The 25,790-nt window shown below is 43.2% G+C and overlaps 1 protein-coding gene across 1 annotated transcript in view; it reads right to left on the reverse strand.

Moving 5' to 3' along the window:
- Positions 1-284: 284 nt before the first annotated feature.
- Positions 285-25,790, reverse strand: part of Rasa2 (RAS p21 protein activator 2) — a 64,698-nt gene continuing 39,192 nt past the window's right edge. Inside the window, exons 7-21 of the mRNA XM_013029889.1 lie at positions 24,978-25,134; positions 24,536-24,684; positions 23,519-23,633; positions 23,136-23,210; positions 21,807-21,930; positions 18,525-18,631; positions 13,576-13,659; positions 12,909-12,986; positions 9,129-9,202; positions 8,120-8,226; positions 7,253-7,335; positions 6,380-6,588; positions 4,898-5,001; positions 4,068-4,257; positions 285-2,978 (exon numbers count right to left, since the gene is read on the reverse strand). Coding sequence (XP_012885343.1) covers positions 2,951-2,978; positions 4,068-4,257; positions 4,898-5,001; positions 6,380-6,588; positions 7,253-7,335; positions 8,120-8,226; positions 9,129-9,202; positions 12,909-12,986; positions 13,576-13,659; positions 18,525-18,631; positions 21,807-21,930; positions 23,136-23,210; positions 23,519-23,633; positions 24,536-24,684; positions 24,978-25,134 — 1,684 coding nt within the window. The 3' untranslated portion in view covers positions 285-2,950. The remainder of the gene's footprint in view (positions 2,979-4,067; positions 4,258-4,897; positions 5,002-6,379; positions 6,589-7,252; positions 7,336-8,119; positions 8,227-9,128; positions 9,203-12,908; positions 12,987-13,575; positions 13,660-18,524; positions 18,632-21,806; positions 21,931-23,135; positions 23,211-23,518; positions 23,634-24,535; positions 24,685-24,977; positions 25,135-25,790) is intronic.

A 25,790-nucleotide genomic window follows, 5' to 3' on the forward strand; every position in this document is an offset into this window, starting at 1 on the left:
TCTAATTAACCACCTAAAAAGCTGGAGGTGGAGCTGTGGCACAAGTGGGGAAGTGCTAGCCTTGAGCACAAAAAACTTAGGGACAGTGCCCAGGCCCTGAGTTCAAGTCCCAGGGTTAGTACACATACACATCAAAACCCTGCAGCCACTTACTTGCACCACTCCAGCTTTGGTGTTCTTGTCAGCAGACTTGTTCCTTGTCCTCTCAGTTACTGGCAGGCCAGGTAGGTTCATTGAAAATGCAGAAATCCCTAACCAGTAATTAAGCACTTCTGAAGAATAGACAGGCTTCTTGTCATTTATTTGAGTTATTTCCAAGCGACAGTTACAAAAGTCTTAAATTTTTATAATACTCTTGATAAGAAAATAAAATTTAAATAAAAATACATTCTCGACAATACAACATGGTTACACAAATTCACCATATTAAGTTTTGGTAACTTACATTTCCAAACTGGATACTGTAAAAAACCAATATTTTCTAGCAACATATTAATTTCCAAGTTAAAAATGGAAGCGGATGGTATCAATCAAGGCTGGTAATTTAAAGTCTAGAAATGAGTCTTGTATTTGTCACATACTGTAAAGAAACCTGAAAAAGTCCACAAATTTCTCTTTACAAGACGTACCGTTAGAGCGAATTAAAGGTGCTTTGACTAAAAAAAAATCATTTTTAAAAAACGTGGCATGAACGAGGTTTTCTAGTAAAAGGAGGAAACCAGGCTTCAGAAACAAAAGTCACATCAGTTATCACTTTTTGTAAAATTAAAAAAAAAAAGCCTCTTTTTGACACTTAGTCATTACCCGTGATGGCGAAAAACATAGTTCTTTGGCAAATAAAATAGTTCAGTTTGATAAATTATATTTCCTGGGAATAAAAACTTTGCTGTTGTCCATTCTCTTATTTAAAAAAAATATCAAAACAAGCTAAACAATAAAAAACAATGAAGTAAGCAGATTGCCATCGCTGACCTGAAGAATGAGGGCGGCGTGGCAGGAGCTCCCGCCAGCTCCCTTTTCGGGCCTTCCTGGGATCCCAGGACTTGGAGGGAAAGCGAGCTGCCATGGATATGTATTTTTCCCAGATGCTTTTGGAAGAGGCAGAGAAAGCAGTCCAGGGAGTAAAGACTCAAAAGTTCACGCGCAGATAACAGGCTTTCTACCTTGGCCTTAGGGTCCTGAGGACATGCTCTAGTTGCAAAAGAATTTCAAGGAAAATTAGTTTAATTCATATTTCTTTTTAAACTGCAAGGTGTGATCTTTAAAATAACCATAATTGTGGGGAATCTGACATTAGGAATGTAATGTTAGTAAAATGTATCTTTTGTCTTAAAAAAAAAAAAAACATAAGCCGGTGTGGTGGCACTCTCCTGTAATCTTTGCCCTTGGGAGGCTGAGACGGAGAACGTTAACCTGGGTCACGTAGTGAGACGCAGTCTCAAAACACAAACTGAAAAACAAATCCCTCAAAGCTCCAAATCCCCTGACAACAGGAGAAGAGTGAAGCTATGCATCCCTCTCCCGCCTGCTTCAGGTGGACAATTTAGATTCTTCATAGGAATTTTCATCTGAGTGGGTGCAGAAGTCTAGTGGGGCTGATGGAGTCTGAGTTGATGGAGCTGAAGGACCTGGGCTGGGCCAACCAGTCAACCCCACAGAGGACTAGAGCTGACCTTTCACCTCACGCCCAGACACAAGCACCACATGCCAGCAGTCCTTAAAACAATGCAAGTGACGCCCTTGGCAAATGTTCCTCAAAACGTAGCTTATGCTGAGGGAAACAACAAGAAAGCACTACTAGCTAGATTTACATGGATAGGTCACAGTTTTTAAACGGGAACGCAAGTAAATACTCCAAGGTTCAAAGTACCACATTTGAAAAATGCTCTGAATTAAAAACAACAACAACAACAAAAAAGACAAAGAGTACCATGGTCTTTAATACTGAGGAAGCAAAGTGTTCCTCCGCCTCCGGGCGGCCACTCGCTTCTGCTGCTGCTGAGCAGCCGAGTTCTGAGGACAGGCGGGATTCAGACGGCTGCTGCCCCGCGCCCCATCTGGCTAGCAGGCCACAAGGAAACAGCAATGGAAAAGAAACCTTTTCAGGAAAGCACGGTTTGTACACTTACACAGCGATCATTCAACTGATCATAAAGACAGATACCATGCAGTATCTCAAGGATAACCTGGGGCAGGCCAGATTAGTAAAGTGCGCCAAGTGACTGGTCCCAAGTGGGCTGGGACGCCCGCTCGGAGAGGCAGGAGGGAGTGGGTGGAGGCCGCGGCTACCCCTCCTCTCGCTGCTCGCTCTCCTCAGGAGTCTCCTCAGGCTCCACCCGCATCAAGACAATGAGTACCTGGTATTCCTACCGATGCCATTTCCGTTCCCCCATGTAAACGAGATGCGGCCGCCGCCCAGCACGATGCAGCCCGCTTCTCCCGGGGCTGCAGACGCTCCGGCATTTCCCCAGATCTGTAGCCGCCTCCGTTAAGGGACCCAAGGGAACACTTTTTTCTCTTTCTTCCTTTTTCAAAAGAGGACAGGTCCAGATGAACCAAATGGGAAGCTGTGGAATTTTCTAGAAGAACAAGAAGGTGGGCGGTGGAGAGCAGGCACTAGTGGCAGTGAACAAGTCTGCGCAATGGGATCACGGGAGGGGCTGGCTTCCCTTAGAAGGCTCCGTCCTTCACAATGTCCTTTGTACAGGAAAGCCGCAGAAGCAGGGGTTTAGACACACAGGGATGAAGGACATCTTGGGTTTCAAATTCTTTAGTAATACATCAATACAGGAGTCCCAAAGTTAATTTCAGTTATTAAATATTAAATACAATGTGAACGCAGGCGATATTGAAGCCAATGTTCATTCTTAAATACTATAAACAAAACATACGATTGAAAAACTCCAAGGAAAAAGTATTTTCCAGTTCTTCTGAGTCAGTTGGTCCAACTCTAAGATGTTTTTCCAATTGGATTTTCCCTAGAAGACAGTGAAAGAAAAACATTTTTGCAAAAGAAACGAACACTGCACATCTATGTGTCACGGCCAGTCACTCTGTTGACATGGATCGAGATTTGGGCCGTTCTGGCCATAGTAGCAATGGGAGCAGACCACCCCTCAACGGCCTGCCACAAGACAGACAGGAGAGGGGGAAGGGGCTGGGGAGGGGGAGAGGGCAGGAGAGGCCAACTACTCCAGTGCTCTCCCACCCAGCCAGCCCCAGCTCCTTCAAGGCCGCTACATTTTTGGTTTGAAAGCTGGCCTTGAGGAGATGACCTACAGGTGTGTACCTCCGTATGCGGCAGTGTTTTATAGAGCAAAGTAGAGCTGGGCAGGTACAGTGTGCATGCATATGATGGGGACACTGCCGAAGAGAATCAAGTACACTACACTAATGTAGAAAAGACAGAATTACAATGAACAAATATTTGCACCTATTGAAAAACCCAAATTTTAGTGCTCATAAATATAAATGTATTAATGTACGTAGTGGGACGAGGGTTCAGAGCCTTCCCATTAATCAGCTATGAAGCCTTTGTAGCAAAGCATATAACTTTGCTGTGCTTCAGTTTCTCTTGCTATAAAGGCTGATGTGGGGCTAGGAATGTGGCTTAGTGGAAGAATGCTTGCCTAGCACGTATGAAGCCCTGGGTTCGATTCCTCAGTACCACATACACAGAAAAAGCTAGAAGTGGTGCTGTGGTCCAAGTGGTAGAGTGCTAGCCTTGAGCACAGAAGAGGCTTAGGGATAATGTCCAGGCCCTGAGTTCAAGCCCCAGGACTGACAAAAACAAAAAACAAATAAAAGGCAGCTGATGTGAGGCTGAGTCCAGCAGACTGTGGCAGACCCAGTCATCAAGCTGGAGAATACAGAAGTCATCTTGCTGGGCACGGCAGAGCTCTGAGTTGACCTCCTGGAGAGGATTTCCTGATACAGCTCTGGCTGCCCCTCCACGGTGCCCACCTCTGCCAACACTGAGACATTCATGGAAAGGCTCCCAGCTCTACACACTCTCAAAGTGCGAGGCGAAGCCTTCGTCTGCTCCCAGTGCGTCCCAGCATACTTACTTGCTCCCGTACTTGGCACTGCTTGACCGTTTCTTCCGGTACTTTTCATGCGGTTCATCCAGCTTCTCTATGATGCTTTTTATTTGCTGGATTGTCTTAAAGGTTGTCACTGAGTCCTCAATCACAAAGCTGGCATGGTCCTCAGGCTCCTTCTGTGGCCCTTGGTAGACGGCTATGGTTCCACAGGCCTCTACAAGGAGCAGCGTGACAGTGCATCAGAAACTACGTTCCACAATGCAATGGTGCCAAGTCAAAACTTCCCGTGTCTCAAGCTAGAGAGATGTCCTCTGGCCATGCACGTGTGATGAAAATATACCAACTGTATTTGGACCATCATATTTATATAAAACTTGTAATTTTACTTTGTAAATACATCTAATGAGTGCATCCTTTAAGGGTTTAGAAACTCCGTATTAACCTCTTGGTAAAACTAAGTATTTCAACATTTTTTTTGGCCAGTTGTGGCTTGAACTCTGGGCCTGGGCACTGTCCCTCAGCTCGTCAGCTCAAGGTGAGTGCTCTACCACTTGAGCCACAGCGCCACTTCTGACTTTTTCTGTTTATGTGGTGCTGAGGAATCAAACCCAGGGCCTCATGCATGCTAGGTGAGCACTCTACCACTGAGCCACCTTCCCAGCCCCTTAACTTCTTTCTTGCCAGGGCTAGCTTTGAACCACATCTTCAGATTTCAGCCTCCTGAGTAGATAAGATTATAGACATGAGCCACCAAGTCCCGGCAGAGTATTTTCATCTTTTTAATGATGCTAGAGAAATAGTTCAGGAAGTGTTAATCAAACACATGGCTTTATAGAAGTAGACAGTGTACTTACCTTCCATCTTCTGCAGCTTAAGTAAACTGAGGGTAAAAAGGGAATAAATCCTTTCTGTCTCTCTGTCTTCATCGATATCTATTTGGATGTCTGCAGGGACACCTCTATAGCGAGAAGAAAATTAAAGACATTGGAAAAATTTTACCTTATTAATATGAAGAAGATTTTTGATGGTTTTAAACTAAATGCGGAATTAGAATTTTGCAAAAGGAACTTCAGAAATTTAGTTGGATTGCTAACCAAAAAAATGGGGTCAAAGCCGGGCGCTGGTGGCTCACGCCTGTAATCCTAGCTACTCAGGAGGCTGAGATCTGAGGATCGCAGTTCAAAGCCAGCCCGGGCAGGAGAGACCATGAGACTCCTATCTCCAATAAACCACCAGAAAACCAGAAGTGGCGCTGTAGCTCAAGTGGTAGAGCGCTCGCCTTGAGCTGAAGAGCTGAGGGACAGCACCCAGGCCCAGAGTTCAAGCCCCACTACCGACAAAAAAAAAATGGGGTCAAGAGAAGTTTGGTCTTTATGTGACTCTAAGCCTAAGGAGGGGGGTTTTACTGAGTCACATAAAGTAAAATCATTTTCCCAACATGCACTCTGTAACAAAGGCAAATCAGTTTTTAATTCTGTTGGGTCATGCCAGCTGTTCCATCCTGCCACACAGTGGGTGCCCAGTCTGTGCTGGAGACAGGGTGCAGGGCACTGGGCATACTCAGCCAGGACTGAGCCCTTAGAATTTTCCTCACATTTTCATCACTCCAAGAAGAAATCCTGTATTCATGAACACTTTTAATTGCCCTACTCATACAGGCCTGGCATCACTAATCTTTTTTTTTTTTTTTGGAGGGGGGGGGAGGTCCGGTCATGGGGCCCGAACTCTGGGCGCTGTCCCTCAACTCTTCAGCTCAAGGCTAGCGCTCTACCACTTGAGCCACAGCACCACTTCCGGCTTTTTTTTTCTTATGTGGTGCTGAGGAATTGAACCCAGGGCCTCATGCATGCAAGGCAAGCGCTCTACCACTGAGCCACCTTCCCAGCCCTGGCTCTTTTCTTTTTGCTTATGTGGTGCTGAGGAATCGAACCCAGGGCCTCAGGCATGCAAGGCAAGCGCTCTACCACTGAGCCACTTCCCAGCCCCATCACTAATCTTTAAGTAAGTCAAACCTATCCTTCTTGAACATATTGTGTGTGTGCTGGTCCTGGGTTTGAACTTAAGGACCTGGAGCTTTTTTTCCTCAAGGTTGGCACTTTACCACTTTGAGCCACAGTTCCACTTCTAGCTTTCCGGTGGAGATAAGAGTCTCACAGACTTTTCTGCCTGGGCTGGCTTTGAACCGCAATCCACAGATCTTAGTCTCCTGAGTAGCTAGGATGACAGACATGAGCCACTAGCACCAAGCCTTCATTCTTTCTATGGCTAACATATATTCCACCATTTGGATGTAGCCCCTTTTGAAACCTCTTCCTTTGTGGTCAGAAGGAACTTACGCGGTGCACGGCTTGCAGCCCGGAGTGTTCTCACTGCTCTCTTGACAGCACAGCCAGTTCCCGTTGAGATAGGCAGAGGGGTGGTAAGAACTGAGCCGGTTCTGATTGCACCGGCTCACCCTGCAGAGCACGTCTATCCATTCATTCGCTTCCACACAATTATTTGCCTGCACATAGAGTGGCTTCTCCGTATGAATCACTTGGAACATCTTCACAGGCAATTAAGATAAGAGAGAGTCTTAAAGATGGACACAGTACACATAGCAGAAACAAGCAGATAGTGGAAACCTTCCTGGCTGATTACTAGGGGACTGCTGCTCAGGTACTTTATGAACTGTTATTTTTCAAGCAAGTCGGTCCTCAGACAATGGTGCTAAGCAGCACAGCAGAGCAGTTTCTAGACGCCACACCTGTCTGACAGAATGGAGCGCCATGTACCTAAGTGCAAGGCGTAGGATGGAAAGCAGGGGAGACGCTGAGGAGCAGGGCTACTTCTTGGGTGCCAAGGGCGCCCTGTGGCAGCAGGCAGGCGGGAGCACAGGATGGTGACAATAGGTAACCCCGGGATGGAGTCTGAGACAATCATAGGAAACACTAAAATTCCTTAAAATTTTTTTTTTGGGTCCGGTCGTGGGGCCTGAACTCTGGGCCTGGGCACTGTCCCTCAGCTCTTCAGCTCAAGGCTAGCATTCTACCACTTGAGCCATAGCGCCACTTCTGGCTTTTTTCTTTTGCTTATGTGGTGCTGAGGAATCGAACCCAGGGCCTCAGGCATGCAAGGCAAGCGCTCTACCACTGAGCCACCTTCCCAGCCCCTCAAAATTTTTCAACTAAGTAATGCATACAGTTTAATAATCTTTATATACAACGTACGTTTTTCTTATTGAAAGAGCTCTCTTCCAGTTTTTCCACAGCAAGAATGTTTTTTACTGGAATTGTATAAATGGCATCTTTGCCTAAAATGAGAAGACAAAGTTGAAATTTCCATGCCATCAGAATTGCACAGGCAAGAGGTTAATCTTGTAAGGTGTAAGCAGTTCCTCTTGAAGCAAGCATATATAACCTATAGATTGCCACACAGTTTGTATGTAAATGTTTCAATGGAGTAGATATTTTCTATAAAATGACTTTAATGTATACATTATTTTTTTTTGTGTGTGTATGCTAGACCTGGGGCTTGAACTGCCCAGAGCTTTTTCACTGGTATTGAGGATACAAGTGCATTTCCCCCTCCCCCTCTCACAAGTGCATTTTTTAAAGGTGATTCTTGCTGTTGTTTTGTTTTTTGTTGGTTGTGGGGCTTGAACTCAGGACTGCTGTCCCTGAGCCAATGTGTGCTCAAGGCTAGCGCTCTACAACTTGAGCCACAGTGCCACTTCTGTTTTTTGAGAGGTTAATTGGAGATAAGAGTCTTGCAGGGACTTTTCTGCCTGGGTGGAATTGGGCTCCTAATTGAGCTCTGAGAGTTAAATACACTTTCAAGTTCTAAGGGGCTGATGTTGCTCCTCATACATTAACACTCAGTGGGTCTCACCAAGGAGTTTTAGAAAACAGCACACACTGAATGGCCATTTTAGCATTACAAGGAATCCAATGTGTAATGAAAATATGCTATAGTACACTTCTACAATATTTCTAAGTATATACCACTGTGAGAAATTATATACTATTACTAATACCATGAAAGGAGCAATACACATCAAACAGCACAAACCCACGGTAAAGCATGGACACAGCTACCTGGCTGCTTGCGGTAGGTGAGCTCTCTGCTTGTCAGGCAGAACCATCGCCTTTTGAAGTTCTTTTTTCCAATCCGAGTTCTCCCCTGAGCTCGTTTATACATCTCGCTGCCAAAACAACAGATGTAAAGACTTAGCTGCAAAGATGAAGCCAGTTCATCTAAAACAGAACTGTTCTTTGATGTTTAATGGCATACATAGGTATATGAGGATGTATTAGGTATATTAGAGTTGGTAAGAATTAAGGGGTTCGTATACTATTTAAATTGTGTGGGGGTAGGGGGGTGGAGGGGCTGGGAAGGTGGCTCAGTGGTAGAGCGCTTGCCTTGCATGCCTGAGGCCCTGAGTTCGATTCCTCAGTACCACATAAGCAAAAAGAAAAAAGCCGGAAGTGGTGCTGTGGCTCAAGTGGTAGAGCGCTCGCCTTGAGCTGAAGAGCTGAGGGACAGCGCCCAGGCCCAGAGTTCAGGCCCCACGACCAGAACCGCCCCCCCCCCTCCCCCCCCCCCGCCAAAAAAAAATTGTGCTTCTGAATAAAAAAGTGTTAACTAAGTGGTTCCTTTTTCTTTTTTGGTCGGTCGTGGGGCTTGAACTCTGGGCCTGGGCGCTGTCCCTCAGCTCTTCAGCTCAAGGCGAGCGCTCTACCACTTGAGCCACAGTGCCACTTCTGGGCTTTTCTGATTATGTGGTGGTGAGGAATTGAACCCAGGGCCTCATGCATGTGAAGTAAGCACTCTACCACTGGGCCACCTTCCCATCCCAAGTGGGTCCTTTTTAATATCTAACAGTAACCACTCTAAAACTGAATAAATAGTGCTGCCAATTTCCTAAGTACTCCTTGCAAAACAACTCTGGGACTGTGGGTGGAAAGTCCTGTCCCTTTGATGTGAAGTATTTTGTTAGAATAGGGAGGGTGACGTGGCGAGCAGAGCAACAGCTCAAGCCTGCCAGTTACTCCAAACCCAGACCCTGGGTGCTTCATGGCTCCCAATCCAGTCTAGCTGCAGTACCCTTCTTTCAGATGCACAGGCTCACTCGTGCCGCTGGACTCTTTAGTTTCAGTAGATGAAATTTCATCCAAGAACTGTATGGGGGAAGTGGAGAAATATTACACTGTGTGGATAAAGTAAAACATAACAAAAAATTAAGTTTCTCTTCTACGTTACTGATTACATGAGGAAGTCTTTCCTTCACTGTTAAGGAACACACATAATACATACAAAATGTTTGGCATGGAGCTGGGAAGGTGGCTCAGTGGTAGAGCACTTGCCTTGTATGCCTGAGGCCCTGGGTTCGATTCCCAGCACCACATAATCAAAAAAGAAAAAAGTCAGAAGTGGCGCTGTGGCTCAAGTGGTAGAGCGCTAGCCTTGAGCTGAAGAGCTGAGGGACAGCACCCAGGCCCAGAGTAGAGTTCAGGCCCCACGACCGGACCCAAAAAAACAAACAAACAAAATGTTTGGCACCCAAGTGTTTTTGGATTCTATCTATATGTATGTGCAAATATTTCAGAATCCTATACCTTATATACAGTATTTTTAGTGAACCTGAATTTTGACCAATTACATGAGGAAAGGTGTGGAATTTTCCACTGTGGCATTGTATCAGCACTCACAGCATTTTGGATTAAGGATGTGCATCTCATAATAATCTGTACAATGAAACACATTTAGTTGTATACAAAGATCCTTGTTTACACATGATAGATAATTCTAAAAAGTTTAATCCTAAATTAATTAAGGCCTTGAATATATTTCCTTGTAAAAATGATTCAGTCTACTAATTACAAAACAAAGCTTAGAATATAGAGTTTTTGAAGTGTTGTCTTTGATTTGCAATAAACTCAATGAGGGTATAAATCAACTTTAACTGTCTTGAGGTTGTTTCTGTTGTATATTTATCCTACTTTGTGTATTTACACACTGCATTGTGATATATAAACATTGCTGTGCTTCATCACTGGGTTTGATCCTAAGCTCCACTAATGGTTGCTACAAAATTGGACTCTATTTTTTTTTTTGGGGGGGGGTCCGGTCGTGGTGCCTGAATTCTGGGCCTGGGCGCTGTCCCTTAGCTCTTCAGCTCAAGGCTAGCGTTCTACCACTTGAGCCACAGTGCCACTTCCGGCTTTTTTCTTTTTTGCTTATGTGGTGCTGAGGAATCGAACCCAGGGCCTCAAATATGCAAGGCAAGCGCTCTACCACTGAGCCACCTTCCCAGCCCCAAAATTGAACTCTAAAGGCTTATAGTTTTACATATGGGATTGTCAATCTCTTTTTGGCAGGCCTTTATTACCCCACAATAATCATTAATAGTACTCCTTTCCACTCTTCAAAGTGTCCTGAATAGTCACTTGTACACAAAACTCTCTGGCTTACCTTTCCTCAACTCTGTGGATAAGTTTTTTGTTTTTTCTTTTCCAGGGCTGAGGACCGAACCCAGGGCCTTGCGCGCGCCAGGTGGGGCGCCCTTCCGCTGGGCTAAACTTACCCCAGCCCTCTGTGGACAAGTTTATGATCTATTTTCCTCTGAGGCAACTGTCACCAGCACACCACCATGATGAAGTGAGAAACAGGGCTTTACAAGCATTTACAATTTCAAACACTGCCCATACCCAGACTTAACTAGTGGAGAAAACTAGGATATTAGGGCTAAATGCTGTGTACCATCTTGGGAGGCTGGAACCAGACTCCCAATGTGAGCCAGGAGGTGCACTGTGGTGGGAGTGATTACAATGTGAGTGGCTGACGCAGGGCAGATTATTAGGAACAGACTAAAATTCCTGGCACTCTTGGATCCTTTCTCCACTGACATTATCAACTCTACACATTCTCACTCTATCAGACGCTACCAGGGCCTTGTCACAGAACGTGTAAACCCACCCCCACAAAAGACATCGTGATCCTGCCAATAAGTGTTCCTGCATAAATGCTTCAACAAAACCCTAAAAGCAAAAGCTTTTTCTGTGCCTGTTCTTTTTGAAAAACTTTTTCAAGACTTCGATGGTTGTTAAAAATTGTTTTTGGTTGAACGTGCACTACTCTGGGTGAAAAAAAAATATCCCACTGATTTTTAAATAGACATTTTCATTTATGAAATCCCTGTGTGTGAATCCTAAAAGTACACTTGCACACACACACATATACATACATATACACACACATATATCTAAATAGATGCTTCAACAAAATGCATCCCAGGCCACTAGTACCTGTGCAGTGTTGCAGAAATTGAATGTAGACTTTAAAATTGGGTTTTAAAGACTGTGATTAAAAAATATTCCAGCTAAGTGCTGGTGGCTCATGCCTATAATCCTTACCTTCTCAGGAGGCTGAGATCTGAGAATCATGGTTCAAAGCCAGCCAAGACAGTAAAGTCTGTGAGACTCTTATGTATAAGTAACCACCAGAAAACTGGAAGTGGAGCTGTGGCTCCAAGTAGTAGAATGTTAACCCTGAGCAAAAGAGCTCAGAGAGGGCTGGCAAACTGGCTTAGTGGTAGACTGCTTGCCTCGCATGCATGAGGCCCTGGGTTCGATTCCTTAGTACCACATAAGCAGGAAAGCCAGAAGTGGTGCTGTGGCTCAAGTAGTAGGGCACTAGTCTTGAGCTGAAGAGCTGAGGGACAGCGCCCAGGCCCAGAGTTCAGCTCCCACAACCGACCAAAAAAAAGAGCTCAGAGGCAGCTCTCAGGCCCTAAGATCAAGCCCATGACCACCAAAAAAGAAAGTATTCCAGGATTGGGGGCACGGCTCAAGTTATAGAGAGGCTACCTAGCAATTGTGAGGCCCTTAATTAAAATTCTAACAACATCAAAAAAAGCAAAAAAACAAAAAAAAACAAACCAGGGGCTGGGAAGGTGGCTCAGTGGTAGAATGCTTGCCTTGCATGCATGAGGCCCTGGGTTCGATTCCTCAGCACCACATAAGCAAAAAGAAAAAAGCTGGAAGTGGTGCTGTGGCTCAAGTGGTGGAGCGCTAGCCTTGAGCTGAAGAGCTGAGGGACAGTGCCCAGGCCCAGAGTTCAGGCCCCACGACCGGACCCCCCCAAAAAAACAACAACAACAAAACAAACCCTGAACTAGCAAAACAAAAAAAGGTCAATCGGTTCTTTTTTCAAGCCTAGTTTAGATGTTCTTCAAAATAGGTTTTCTTTACAAGATTTCCAGTTCTACTGCAATGCTATAGATTCTGTGTACATGAGTCAAGAAATTAAAGATCATTTCAAAACATTCTCAATTTGGGAGTGGAGTCATTTTTGTATGCTGTATGCCTAGAGTTAGGATATTATATAGTAGATGTAATACTAAGTTTTTAGTAACTTTCTTCTAGGTACTACACCAAGAGCACTCAGCACCTCTCTTGGTGTTTTACTATGGCAACTGAATACCCACTCCACAACAGGTATTGTACTTCAGAACCAGAGGCTTTCAACTGAAGGCAGCTGTGTCTTTCACAGGAGACTTGGCAACGTCTTCAGGCATTTCTGTGTCAAACTGAGACCTACTACAGGAATTTAACCCAAGGATGCTGCTAAATACCCTGCAATACACAGAACAGCACTTCACAATTACCTATTATTCAGATGCAAATATCAACCAAATCGCTGAGGAAACAACTCTGTGTATGAAGACATTAACATAGTAGCTGTTGCTAAAACTAATTTCCATACTTCTACAACTGAAAAGTTAATAGCTTTGTAAAAAAAAAAAAAAAAGACAATGTAAGATGAGATGAAATGTGTCTATCTACTGTATGATAGAAATGTGTTTCCAAAATAAAACAATCATACCTTTTTAACTGCTATAATGTATCCTTCTTCTTGAAACATTTTGAAAAATTCACACATGAATGTCTCTTTGAAACTTGACTGAAACAAAACACAGGATTGAAAATATTAAGTAGATCACTAACAGAATAATGTACTTTGTCTGTGTGTGTGCCAGTCTTGGAGCTCGAACTCAGGGCCTGGCTGCTTTTGCTGAGCTTCTCTGCTCAAGGCTAGTGGCTCTACCACTTGAGCCACATCTCCACTTCCAGCTTTTTGTGGCTAAGAGTCTCATAGACTTTCCTGCAGTCTAACTTTGAACCTTGATCCTCATATCTCAGCCTTCAGAGTAGCTAGGATGAGAGGCATGCGTCAGCAGCGTCGGGCTCCGTATTGTTTTTTAAGCTGAGGAATAAGGGCTAAAGAGTTGTAAGGTATGCAGCTCAAGCCTTTCAAAGCCAAGTGGTGATTTTGGTACAGATAACTAGGTGGATCCTGTATCTCCTTCCTAAATGCCCTCAGGTACATCAGGTTAAGGAAATCTGTCCCCTTTCACAGGTGACTAAGATAGGACATCTGCCTAAAGGACAACTGTAGTGTCTGCTTATACACTGTATTCCAGGATACGGAAGGACATAAAGGAGGGAGACGGCATCAGTGTGAAGATGAAGTAAGAAATGGAGAGACATACCTTGCATTTGGACAGACTTCCCCAGCTTCCCAAAGTTTGAATGGTTTTTGAGATGAGAGTTAATGTCCTAATTGTCTGCGCATCCTAGACAATGTGAAAAGAGACAGAATCACATGAAATGTAACACAGAATGGGCTAATGGCTCTAGAACAGTAACTCAAAAATATTCTGTCAATGGGCTGGAAATGTGGCTTAGTGGTAGAGTGCTTGGTTCGTTTCCTCAGTACCATATAAACAGAAAAAGCCGCAAGTGGTGCTGTGGCTCAAGTGGTAGAGCTTTGAGCCAAAGAAGCTCAGGGACAGTGCCCAGGGCCCTGTGTTCAAGCCCCAGGACTGACAACATGACTCACTGGACTAAGGAATTAAGAGACTGAAGAAATAACATGTAATTTACAATTCTTGTTAGTTAAGATACTACTTTAAAAATTCTTCAAGCCAGGCGCCCGTGGCTCACGCCCTGTAATCCTAGCTACTCAGGAGGCTGAGATCTGAGGATCGCGGTTCAAAGCCAGTCTGGGCAGGAGAGACCGTGAGACTCCTATCTCCACTAAACCACCAGAAAACCGGAAGTGGCGCTGTAGCTCAAGTGGTAGAGCGCTCGCCTTGAGCTGAAGAGCTGAGGGACAGCGCCCAGGCCCAGAGTTCAAGCCCCACAACCGACAAAAAATAAAATAAAAAAGTGAAAATTCTTCAATCCACTTGTAAGCATACTTTATATGCCTTCTGCAGTCAGCTGCTTTCAATATGGAAAAAAACCCAACAAACCTAAATTCAGACTGAGAAACAAGAGGTCACCCTTACCAGAGGGTAACTATGAGTCTACTGAACAAGGCATTTTTCATGCTTATGCAGCCTGACAGAAGTAAATATAAATAAATAAAATTTACAAGAATGGTCTCCTCTCTTTGAGTCCTTGTTCTAAATATTTTTTAACAAATTGAGTCATAATTTACATACAGTGCAGATTTCTTAAATGTATATATAACTGCCTGAGTATTCACCAACTTAAAACATCTGTGCAACTACCCTACCAGGATAGACGCCCAGCACTCAGGAAGCTATGGCAGAGGGTTCTGAGTTCAAGGCCTGGGCTTATGTAGCAGGGTAAATACTGGCTACTTAAAGATATCCTATGTCAAGAAAGAAAAAAAAAGTGCCTAGGAAAATTCAGAGAGAGAGAAATTTAGTATCCAGTAAACATTGTGGAGAGGCGAGGCTGTGAAGCCATCTAGGACTAGATCTCTATGATGGACTTACAAGATACATACCTGAATTATGGTTACTCAGAAAATATTTTCGTTGAAATATTCACAATTTCATGGTATCTATAAAAAGGTCTCTACAATTCTCTGCCTTTGAAAAAAATAATTCTTAAAATGGCACTACTACGTATAAGCTGAATTGAATTTCACTAAGACCACTCAAATTTGGTTTTAAAATTAGTGTTTTATCACTGCCATTTGGCAAGTGTATAATTCATGTTGATCCTTGGTGCATTAAAATTTCTCCTTCATTCTAATTTCTCCCAGATGCCCCACCCACGAATGACCAAATCTTTATCATTTGCCACCTACACACAGCCCAGCACTGGCATGTCACTAAATCCAATATATTTGGTATACATTTTTAAAATTTAACTGAAATGTTGAATTTCTCACCTCAAGGTAACCTAGCACACACATTTCTCATTATTAGGATGAAGCATATGAAACTGCTATTCTTTGACTGTCTTTGGTCTATAAAAAAACAATTTCGTAGGGATCGTAATTGTTCAAAGAAATAATTGTTCGTTACTTTTTCTTTTAAAGATATTATTTCTGATTCCTCCTAGATATCAGTCTGGTAATAGTAAGCCCCCTTTCTCTTTAATCTCTCCCTTTTGCTAGTCTCTTCTCCACTATACATGGTATATGTACATGGTATATGTATATGGTACACCCTTGTCATCTGAGCTTTCTCTGGACTACCATCCTTCCTTTCTCCAACTCTTTCTGAGCACTCACTTGTCCTAGAAACTGTGCGGTGGCTTAGGATACACAATCCAGAAAAGATCCAGTCTTGCTCTTAAGGTGCTAACAGTTCCACATGCAGAGATTATTTTTTTTTTTTTTGCCAGTTCTGGGGCTTGCACCTAGGGCCTGAGCACTGTCCCTGAGCTTCTTTTGCTCAAGGCTAGCACTCTACCACTTGAGCCTCAGCACCACTTCTGGCTTTTTCTGTGTATTCATGCATGCAAGGCAAGCACTCTACCGCTAGGCCACATTCCGAGCCCTGTGCAGAGATTTTCACACAGAGATCATAGTACAAAAATGCCACCACAGAGAGCTATAAACTGCTGAGCACACACAGCAGAGACACATGCTCAAAGTAAGGGCTTAAACATGCTTGCCTTGGCTGGGGCTTGAAAGGGACTATTAAGGAGAGAATAACTGAGCTAGTCTAATCCTTTCTTTCTCAATATGAAACAGTGGTCTACCATGTAATGTTTGTCTAATCCATATTTTAAAATCAGAATATAAAAAGAGGAGCCATTTATGTATGCTTGTCCCAAGCACGACACAGTGAAATGCTTGGATTTGCTTGTGGTTTTCAGCTGCAGGGCAAGTTTGTTCTGTGAACTGCAGCAATGGGAATCGCTCCCAGGCCACTGTGACCTTCAGTCCTGGTCTGGCAATCACTGCTCCCAGGTGAGAGGAACCAATCCTTGCTCCAGGCTCCATAGCAGCACCTGTACTACTCTCTGGGTGCTAAGCAAGTGCTGGATTTACATCTATGCAAATACACACGTACCTTATGTATGCACCTCATTTCTACAACTACCTAAAAGAGTCTTTAAAAAGTAGACCCTGGCTGGTGGCTCACGCCTGTCATCCTAGCTACTTAGGAGGCTGAGATCTGAGGATCACGGTTCAAAGCCAGCCCGGGCAGGAAAGTCTATGAGACTCTTATCTCTAATGAACCACCAGAAAACTGGAAGTGGTGCTGTGGCTCAAGAGGAAGAGTACTCATCTTGAGCTGAAGAGCTGAGGGACCGAGCCCAGAGTTCAAGCCCCACTACCAAAAAAAAAAAGGGGGGGGGGAACTCTGGTTTGAGACCCACAAGGGACAGACACCTACACAAAGAGGAATACAAAAGGGAAATAAACCCCCCAAAATGAGATAAAGTTAGAGATAAAAGCAAATAACAAAATTGTATGGCAGGGATAGTAGGGGAAAAACAAAGGAGGGGGTAACAATGCTTGGTAGGAAATGTACTCATTATCTTACTCATGTAACTGTAAGCCCTTTGTATAGTATCTTTACAATAAAAATAATTTAATAAAAATGATATGGCAGTTTTGAAGCGGTCTTTCTAGCACTTTGATTAGAAAACAGTGAGGTAAAACAGAGTTTGTAGTCAGGGAATGACTTAATTTCAACATCTGTTACTGGAATAAGGAATTCCAAGTGCGTGTACAAGGTTGAGCCCCAAGTTTAGAAGTGGGAGTTCCATTTACATATCACACACTGCTACCAAGCTTTCTCTGACCCAAGGTCTGGACAGTTCTAGTTAACACAGTAAGAGAATGGACAGGCTGTGAACAACAGGACACTGGTCCACTGTCATGGGTATACAAAACATCTGTCCTTTGGAAGAGAGGGTGTTGCTGCTATTGTTACGAGGTTCTGCTCAGTTCTGCCAATGTGTGCAGCTGTCCACTGGAGGTGGACACCCAGAAGCCACCAAGTCCCTCCACATGTATGGAAAAGTGGAGCAGCAGTGTCCTAAGTAGGTACTGTACCACAGCAAGCCGGTGCTAAGCAGCATCTGGCCTATCACTGGCTCTTTAGTATCTATCTGCTTAGGGGGTTGGAGGGCCAAGATTTAAACTCATAGGATCTGAGGTCGACTGAGTTTGAATCCCACTTTAATCCTGCTCAAATGGAGAATGAATAATTATATTGGCTTAGCTGTGTGAGCCTGGAGGTTAGTGTATTGTGATGTCCTTAACTGCATATGGGGCGAAAGGGAATTTGCTCCTATTAGTACTCTGAGTACACAATGAACAAAACATATAAAGTAGTAGGACAGGCACAGAACAAAGCTAAACTAAAAAGATGGTTCCTGTTATGCTTTGTTATAGAAGTCACCAACTGAAAGCATTAATATAAAATGTGAAGGAAACAAAAATAATTTTAAAAATCAAGAGATAAGCATGTAAATATATGTAGTGGGATTTGGATTTAGGTAACTAAATTATGACTTCAAAACCAAAGGATTAGCCAGGAGCTGGTGTCTCATGCCTGTAATCCTAGCTACTCAGGAGGCTGAGATTGGAGGATCACAATTTGAAGTCCATCCAAGTAAGAAAGTTCATGAGACTCTTATCTCCAACCAACCACCAGAAAACCAGAAGTGGCACTGTGGCTCCCAGTGTAGAACACTAGCCTTGAGCAGAAAAGCTCAGGGACAAGGCCAAGACCCTGTGTTCAAGCCCCACAACCATAAAAAAATAAAAATAAAAAGGGAAAGAAAATTTCTGAGATTTTTAAGAATCACAGAATAAACTATCTTAATAAACCAGGAAAGTAGGCTCTGTTAAATACTACCACTACCAAAAACCTCTAGCTAAACAAAACCAAAACCAACCAAATAATAATAATAATAAAACCCCTTGTGCTATGAAAATTTACAAATATAACAGAGGAGGGAAAAAGACGATGAAGCTCTTTTGTGCTCATCACCGGCTGTCAACCCTGTCAACATTTTCTCATACCTGGGAACTCTCTCTTAACAACCAACAGAATTTCAGTCCTATGTGAAGGCTAATACAATCAAGGAAAAGGCCAAGTAGACTCAAGTGTCAGTTACAAGAACACATAGCCAAATGAACTTGGCTGACTTGATCTTTTCTTTCGTCTACGAAAACTAAGAGTGGAATAAAGCGTTGAGAAGAACAAACACTTACTGGATGGTGAGGTCGCAAATGAAAAGTATGAGGTGACACTACGGCTACAGCAAAGAAACGCAGAAATACAAAGCTGCTCACGGCAGAATACTGAACATGAGGGTCATCTGCAGGAAAAAATGGTGAAACGTCATGCACGAAGATGGTAAAGTAAAAAAATACCAAAAAGACATGTAAACCAAGCAGGGGAGCCATATAACTTGTCTAAGTAAGGATTAGGTTGATGAAGTGACAGTAATGTTTATGGCTAAATTAAATGAAAAAAAATGCTGTAACTAAAAAAACAAAAACAAAAACCTGAAAAGTAGAAGGAATAAAATGAAAGGCAAAGCTGGAGGGCTTTCAGAAACACCTTAATTTGAAAAGGATCTCTTTCCTCATCGACTGCTCTGGAAATTACCAGAACAAAATTGGTATCTAGCGCCACCTAGTGGCAACACGAAATCCCTCTCAACAGATGCCACAGCGTCACCTTTTCAATTACCCCCTGGGAGTCTCAATGCTATCAAAGGCTGCATGGGATGGTTTTCCTGGCTTCAACTTCATGGCCTTGGTAAGTTAGAACAATGTTCATGAAGACATTGTCACAGACTTCAGCTTAGGAGGACCTCTCACCTCATCAATGCATTAGTGAACTAAAAATGTGAATATGCGGGGAGGTGGTAGGTCTGTGGGGAGCCACAGGAGAAGCAGGTCGCTGGGGACATGCTTTTGAAAGGTTATCTTGGCTCTGGCCCCTTCCTGTGTCTATTCTCTGGTCCCTGGCTGCCGTTAGCTGAGCAGCCTCAGGGCCCATGCTCCTACCGTTATCTTTTCTGCCTTGTCCGAGCAGTGGACTCTGCAGACATTGGGTTGAACTTCCCAAACCATGAACCAAAGTACATCTTTTCACCTTTTAAATGGCTGCAGGTTATTTGTCTCAGCAACAAAAAACTAAAGTGCTATACAATAAAAAACAACGAGCAGACACGTCTACTTTTACAAAGCTCTCAATATTTCCCACAGAATGTGTATGAACTGAAGGCTCTGCGGCTCTGCTCACTCACTGACAGCAGCTGCTGCAGACTGGAGAGAGCACTTAACTAGAGAAGCAGGCAGCCAGGAAAAGAAGCTCTGGGTTTGGTGTGAGTTTTAACTTTGCTCACAGCTGGCACTCTACCACTTGAACCACGTATCTCCAGTCTAGCTTTTTTGGTGGTTAACTACAGATATAGTCTCTTGGACTGTTCTTCCAAGACTGGCTTCAAACCCAGATTCTCAGGTATCAGTCTACTGAGTAGCTAAAATTAAAGGAGTGATCCACCAATGCCTGGCCTGGCCTGCCAATCACCCAATAGTAATTCGTTATTATTATTTTGTCATTTGTGGGGTATATCCTCAGGGCCTGGGCACTGTCCATGAGCCTCTTTGTGCTCAAGGCTAGTGCTCTACCACTTGAGTCACAGTGCCACTTCCTTGAGTAGTTAATTGGAGATTAAGAGTCTCACAGGGACTTTTCTGCCCAGGCTGGCTTTGAACTGTGACCCTCAGATCTCAGCCTCCTGAGTAGCTAGGATGACAGGTGTGAGCCTAGCTTACTGGTAAGCCTGGATTACTTGTGCCGGCTGTACTTGTTTTTCTTTATAATACTTGCTTCCTGTCTGCTGCCTTCATCTTCCCATGGTAATGAGAACAAATGAGAGCATATGAAAATAATTTGTAGCAATATACATTATCAATACTCTAGGCTACTGAGGATATGAAGGTTAAGCTAACAAAAAGTAAAGGAGATATAGCTGTTAGAACATTTATAGAAAGAAGAATTAAACATTTAAAAGTATATTTAAGGCCAAGATCACCTGGCAGTATTGAGGACAATGATTTGTACTTCTGCTTAGGAATAGGCCAGGGTCTGAGTTCTGGCTTACCTTGTAGCTAACCTTGGTAAACTTAATCTCCCTCCCCCTGCCTGGGATTTAAATTCAGGTCCTAGGCACTGTCCCTAAAGTTTCTTTTGTTCAAGGCTAGCCTTCTATCACCTGAGCCACAGTGTCACTTCTGGCTTTTTCTGTTTATATGGTACTGAACCCAGGGCTTCACGCATGCTAGACAAGCTCTCTATCACTAAGTCACATTCCCAGCCTACTTTAGTTTTATTTATGCCTTCCCTCCCAGACCTTCTCCCCTCCCCTTCCTTATGCTTCCCTCTTTCTCCTTCCTTCAAAACTGGGGTTTGAGGGGAAAATAGGGAAGAACAAAAGAAGGGGTAACACTGACCAAGAAGCAGTATACTCATAACCCGACTTACGGAATTGTAAACTTTGTATAACTACACAACAACAACAACCCATATAAAGCACTTGCTAGGCAGGTGTTCTACCATCTGAGCCTTGCCCTGCTCAGTTTCATTATTTAACTAAGGGGAGCAGCAATGGCCTGGAGTGATGCTGAGGATGACCAGGCCAGAGAGGCACTTGTCTATACACTATGCGGTTGATGTGGTTATCATGGTGTAACTCGTTATTTAAAAATATGATTTAATAGGCATTTCCTTATTCTATAATGGCTCTGCTTTTATTTCTGCCATAAAGACTACATTTAATAGTTATTTGTAGTTAAAATGCTTATACACCTTTATAATTAGCCCAAAATATCTAGATCTCAATTTGTAAGTTAGATACACCACTTTCACACTGAGTAAGTTAAACAGAGGAACAGATAAAAAGGCATATTTAGAAGAATATAGTAATACAGTAAAATCTCTTCAGACGGCTACAAAAATAAACGTAGTGTTTCAGACAGCTGGATAAGACTGATAATTTAAATACCTTCCCTTCCCCTCCATTAGAGGAAGCTCTGGAAAGACACCTATAGCATGCTCATTTACCTACCAGAGACACACTGAAATTAAGAGCAAGTGCGGTACTGACAGCTGATCTTGCAGCATTAAAGCAGCCAGTGAGCTTTTCCTCAGAATCCTGTGTGCTGTACTATCTATTTAAGGATACCTCCCCAACCAGACCCTGGCCTTCTCAAACTGCCCGGTCTAGCCTGCTACACAGAATTAACATTAACACTACTGGGATATATGCAACTGGAAAAAATAGTTGGCACCATAAGCGAAGGCATTTTAAAAACTGTATTTAATAATCTCAAGCATATGGCATGAAGCCTTACGCAAAAGTTAGTACCATTTTGACAAACTTTTAAGATACTAAATGTTTCTTTATAGAAATAATGCATATAAACCAAACACACAATTGACCCCTGAGCTGTAAAGAGAGTAACAAGCAAGGCACTTACTGGGAAACCTCTGCGCGGCCATCTGCCTCAGAGAGTAGAAGATGTCACACATCACCGTTGGGCAGCTCATGCTTGACTTCACAATTGTGCTGAACAACTTGTCCACATAGTAACGCAGATTCTCCTGAAGGAGTTAAAGAAACAAGCATTAAGATCCTGACTCCTATACACCTTCAACAGCCTTTATGGGAAAAAAAAAATCAAAACCGTAATGAAGATAAGATTAGAAAGTTACTGTAGAGAACTGTAACCCGGCTTCCTGTCTCCAAACCCATTCAGTTCCATAGAAGTTACTGGTCTCTTCTAAGGTGATTACACTCAGATTTAGAAGAATATATGAACAACGTTCATCAGGAGTAAGAGAGAATACGTGATGGAGAGGGAAACCTCAGGACAGTGCTGCTGGTACCTTGTTGCCCTCGTACTAAGGGTTCTGTCAATAGACAACTAAAAGTACTGACAGAGCACCCCGCTATGCCAGCTTAGCATACTCAGAGGGGTGGCAGAGGGATGGTTAAAGGCTCCCAGTAGACAGAGCCCAAATCCACTATCATTACTACAACTAAGAACAAAACCAGGTCTGGGTAGTGGAATATGACTGTATTCCTGGTTACTTGGGAGGCAGAGGCAAAAAGTTGTGGTCTGAGGCCAGTTTGGACAAAATTAGTTAGACACCTTAAAAAAAAAAAAGAGAAGGGAAGAAAGGAGGGAGGGAAAGAAGAGGGCTGGGGCTACAGTTCAAGCGGCAGAACACTTGCTAAGCAAGCATAAGTCCTGAGTTCAATCCCCAGTTCCACAAAAAAGCTTCATATAAAAAAGGGAAATCACGGGGCTGGGAAGGTGGTTCAGTGCTTGCTCGCATGTATGAGACCCTGGGTTCGATTCCTCACAGCACCACATAAACAGAAAGAATAAAAGCCAGAAGTGGTCCTGTGGCTCAAGTGGTCGAGTGCTAGTCTTGAGCTGGAGAGCTGAGGGACAGCGCCCAGGTCCAGAGTTCAAGATCCATGACCAACAACAACAACAACAAAAATAAAGTGAAATCATGGACTGGGAATGTGGCTTAGTGGTAGAGTGTTTGTCTAGCATTCATGAACACCTGGGTTTGATTCCTCGGTGGTAGAACACCATTCTTGAGCAAAAGCAGCTCAGGGACAGTGCTCAGGCCTTGAGTTAAAGCCCCAGGACTGGCAAAAAAAAATAAATAAATAAAAAAGTGAAACCATTTAGTATGTAACATTCCAAGGACCAGCTGGACAAGGAAGGCTGAGCGGTTACAGTGTGAATGGGGCCTGAATGACACTAAAGCCGATTTTAACCGGAACGTACCTTGTTATTTTCTACGTTATCTCCCTCTTTTAGTTTAATGGGATCAATTTCACAGGATTTTGAGGATTCACATATCTGGAAAATACATGTGTTTCATTTAATGATAAAATGAAAATAACTCTTATCTGATGTGTTGATTATGATGACTAAAACATTACTACTGAAGTTTAAAAGTCTCTGACCACAAGTGATATATATATATATAATGTATGCATAAATAATGCATGTGGGTTTATACAAAACATGCCAGACACTTATTTCTCAGACCCTTAAAAGTCTATGGCAGAGACTGTTTTGCTAACACAGGAATGGAGACTTTTGCTGTCGGCACATCACCCCTAGAGAGCAGGCTGCAGATGGCTGCGGGCGTGAGCGCGCTGTACCTCATCTAGAGTAGACTTCAGCGTCACTTTCAGGTAGTGACCGCCCGCCACTTTCATCATTTCATCCAGACAGCGGGTAGCCAGAGAATTTCCTCTAAAAATGGTGTTCGCATCTCTGAAACAGAAACAAACGGAAACCGATGAGCGTGCGGGAGAAAATAAAGCGGGAAATGTCACAGGACTTCCTTGGCATTGGTCAGACAGCTTTAGTAATTTTTACCATTCAATGAGAAAGGTGTTGCTGTCAGGTTTCTCAAACCTACCAAAATTACTTCCTGAAAATAGGGGAAAGTGTATTTATTTTCAGCAGGGTGTGGAGGGACACAGCTGGGAGGCTGTGGCAGGAGACTCTAAAGTTCAAAACCCTGTCTTCAAACAAAAACAGACACAAATAACATATTTTCAGTAGCCAAGTGGTATTATTTTCAGAGGATTTTACATGAAACTAATATTTATTTTAGCCACTGCTTTGTTTGCCAAGTTCATATGATTGATAATTTGATTCATAAGATACTGATAACAGCTAGGTGCTGGTGGCTCACGCCTATCATCCTAGCTACTCAGGGGCTGAGATCTGAAGATCATAGTTCAAAGCCAGCCTGGGCAAGAAAGTCTGGGAAATTCTTCTCTCCAATAAACTGCCAGAAAACCAGATGTGGCACTGTGATTCAAGAGGTAGAGCCTTGAACTGAAGAGCTGAGGGACAGCGCCCAGGCCCTGAGTTCAAGACCCATGACTCACAAAAAAAAAAAAAAAAAAGAACTGATTATGGAATACCCTTTCCAATGACACTACATTCCATTTTCTAACAAATAGCTATAACTTGGTGCATTTTAACAAAAATAAACGGAGCATTAGAAAAAAACGCATAGCTATTTGCTGCCTGCTAAGCAGTGCTTTATAGCCTGCTGTACAATAAGGTGGTTGATACAATAGAACTCGGACTAGAAAACAAGTTACAAAACCAAGTCCCATTTTGGACAGCACAGTTAACGTTTAATGAAATACAACGCTTACTGGATATCCTTCAAGTCTAGTTCAGCCACTGCGGTGACAAAAGGAACAAGTTTATCATGGTGCAGCAGCAATCGTACAAGGGGCAGAACGGCATCATTTTTATCTCGACATATTTCACCCAAAATGTAAGCAGCTGAGGCAGATATTGGCTAGAATACAGAAAAGGAGAAAACAAGTACAGAGTCAAAGAAACATGATTAAATGCTCAATCACCGATCTGCAAAAGTAACTTAAGTATGCTTATCAATGATGATTTAATGAAATAGTGTTTCATCTTCTAAATTCCAGATCAAGTCTGGAGGAAACAATTCAATCAGTACTCTGGCTTAGAGAAACTGAATATACAAATAGTAAGATTTGATGATCTATAATCTTCTTTATCAGTTACAGAATCATTAACCTTTCCATATTAAATCATCCACTTAAGAAAGTCTTAAAGTACCCGAACATCTGGTGATTTTAGCAGCAAGGTTTTTAAAGGACCATAGTACTCTGAAGGCAGCACATAGTCTTCTGTATAGCATATGTTTAATCGAAGGGATCCCAGGTCGTCACTTTTAGATGACTTGTTGCCATTGTCTCTAGGTTGTAGCAAGTACCTAAGTGAAAACAGAACCGATTCCATGTGATGGCAGAGACTATCCAGCCAAGAGAATAAGCAACTACATAAGCTAGTAAAAAGAAACTGATACTGTGAAATTTTGGAAATTATGTAATCAATCTCAATAAAGAATTTGAAGAAAAAAAAAAGAAACTGGCCAACAGGCAGTGGCTCACTCCTGTAATCCTAGCTGCTCAACAGGCCTCAGACTCCTCCGCCACAATCTGAGGATCATGGCTTGAAGCCAGCCTTGACAGGAAAGTCCATGGCACTCTTTTTTTTTTTTTTTTTTGGGTCCGTCCGGTCGTGAGGCCTGAACTCTGGGTCTGGGCGCTGTCCCTCAGCTCTTCAGCTCAAGGCTAGTGCTCTACCACTTGAGCCACAGTACCACTTCTAGCTTTTTTCCTTTTGCTTATGTGGTGCTGAGGAATCGAACCCAGGGCCTCAGGCATGCAAGGCAAGCGCTCTACCACTGAGCCACCTTCCCAGCCCCCTCCACGGCACTCTTATCTCCAATGAATTACCAAAAAGTGAGAAGTGGAGCTGTTGCTCAAGTGGTAGAGTGTCAGTGTTGAGCACAGAAGCTCAGGGACAGCACCTAGGCCCTGAGTTCAAGCCCCAGGACAAGCACAAAACAAAAGAATAACTGTGCTG

Source organism: Dipodomys ordii, unplaced genomic scaffold, assembly GCF_000151885.1.
Source record: "Dipodomys ordii isolate 6190 unplaced genomic scaffold, Dord_2.0 Scaffold124, whole genome shotgun sequence".
Classification (NCBI taxonomy): Eukaryota; Metazoa; Chordata; class Mammalia; order Rodentia; family Heteromyidae; genus Dipodomys; species Dipodomys ordii.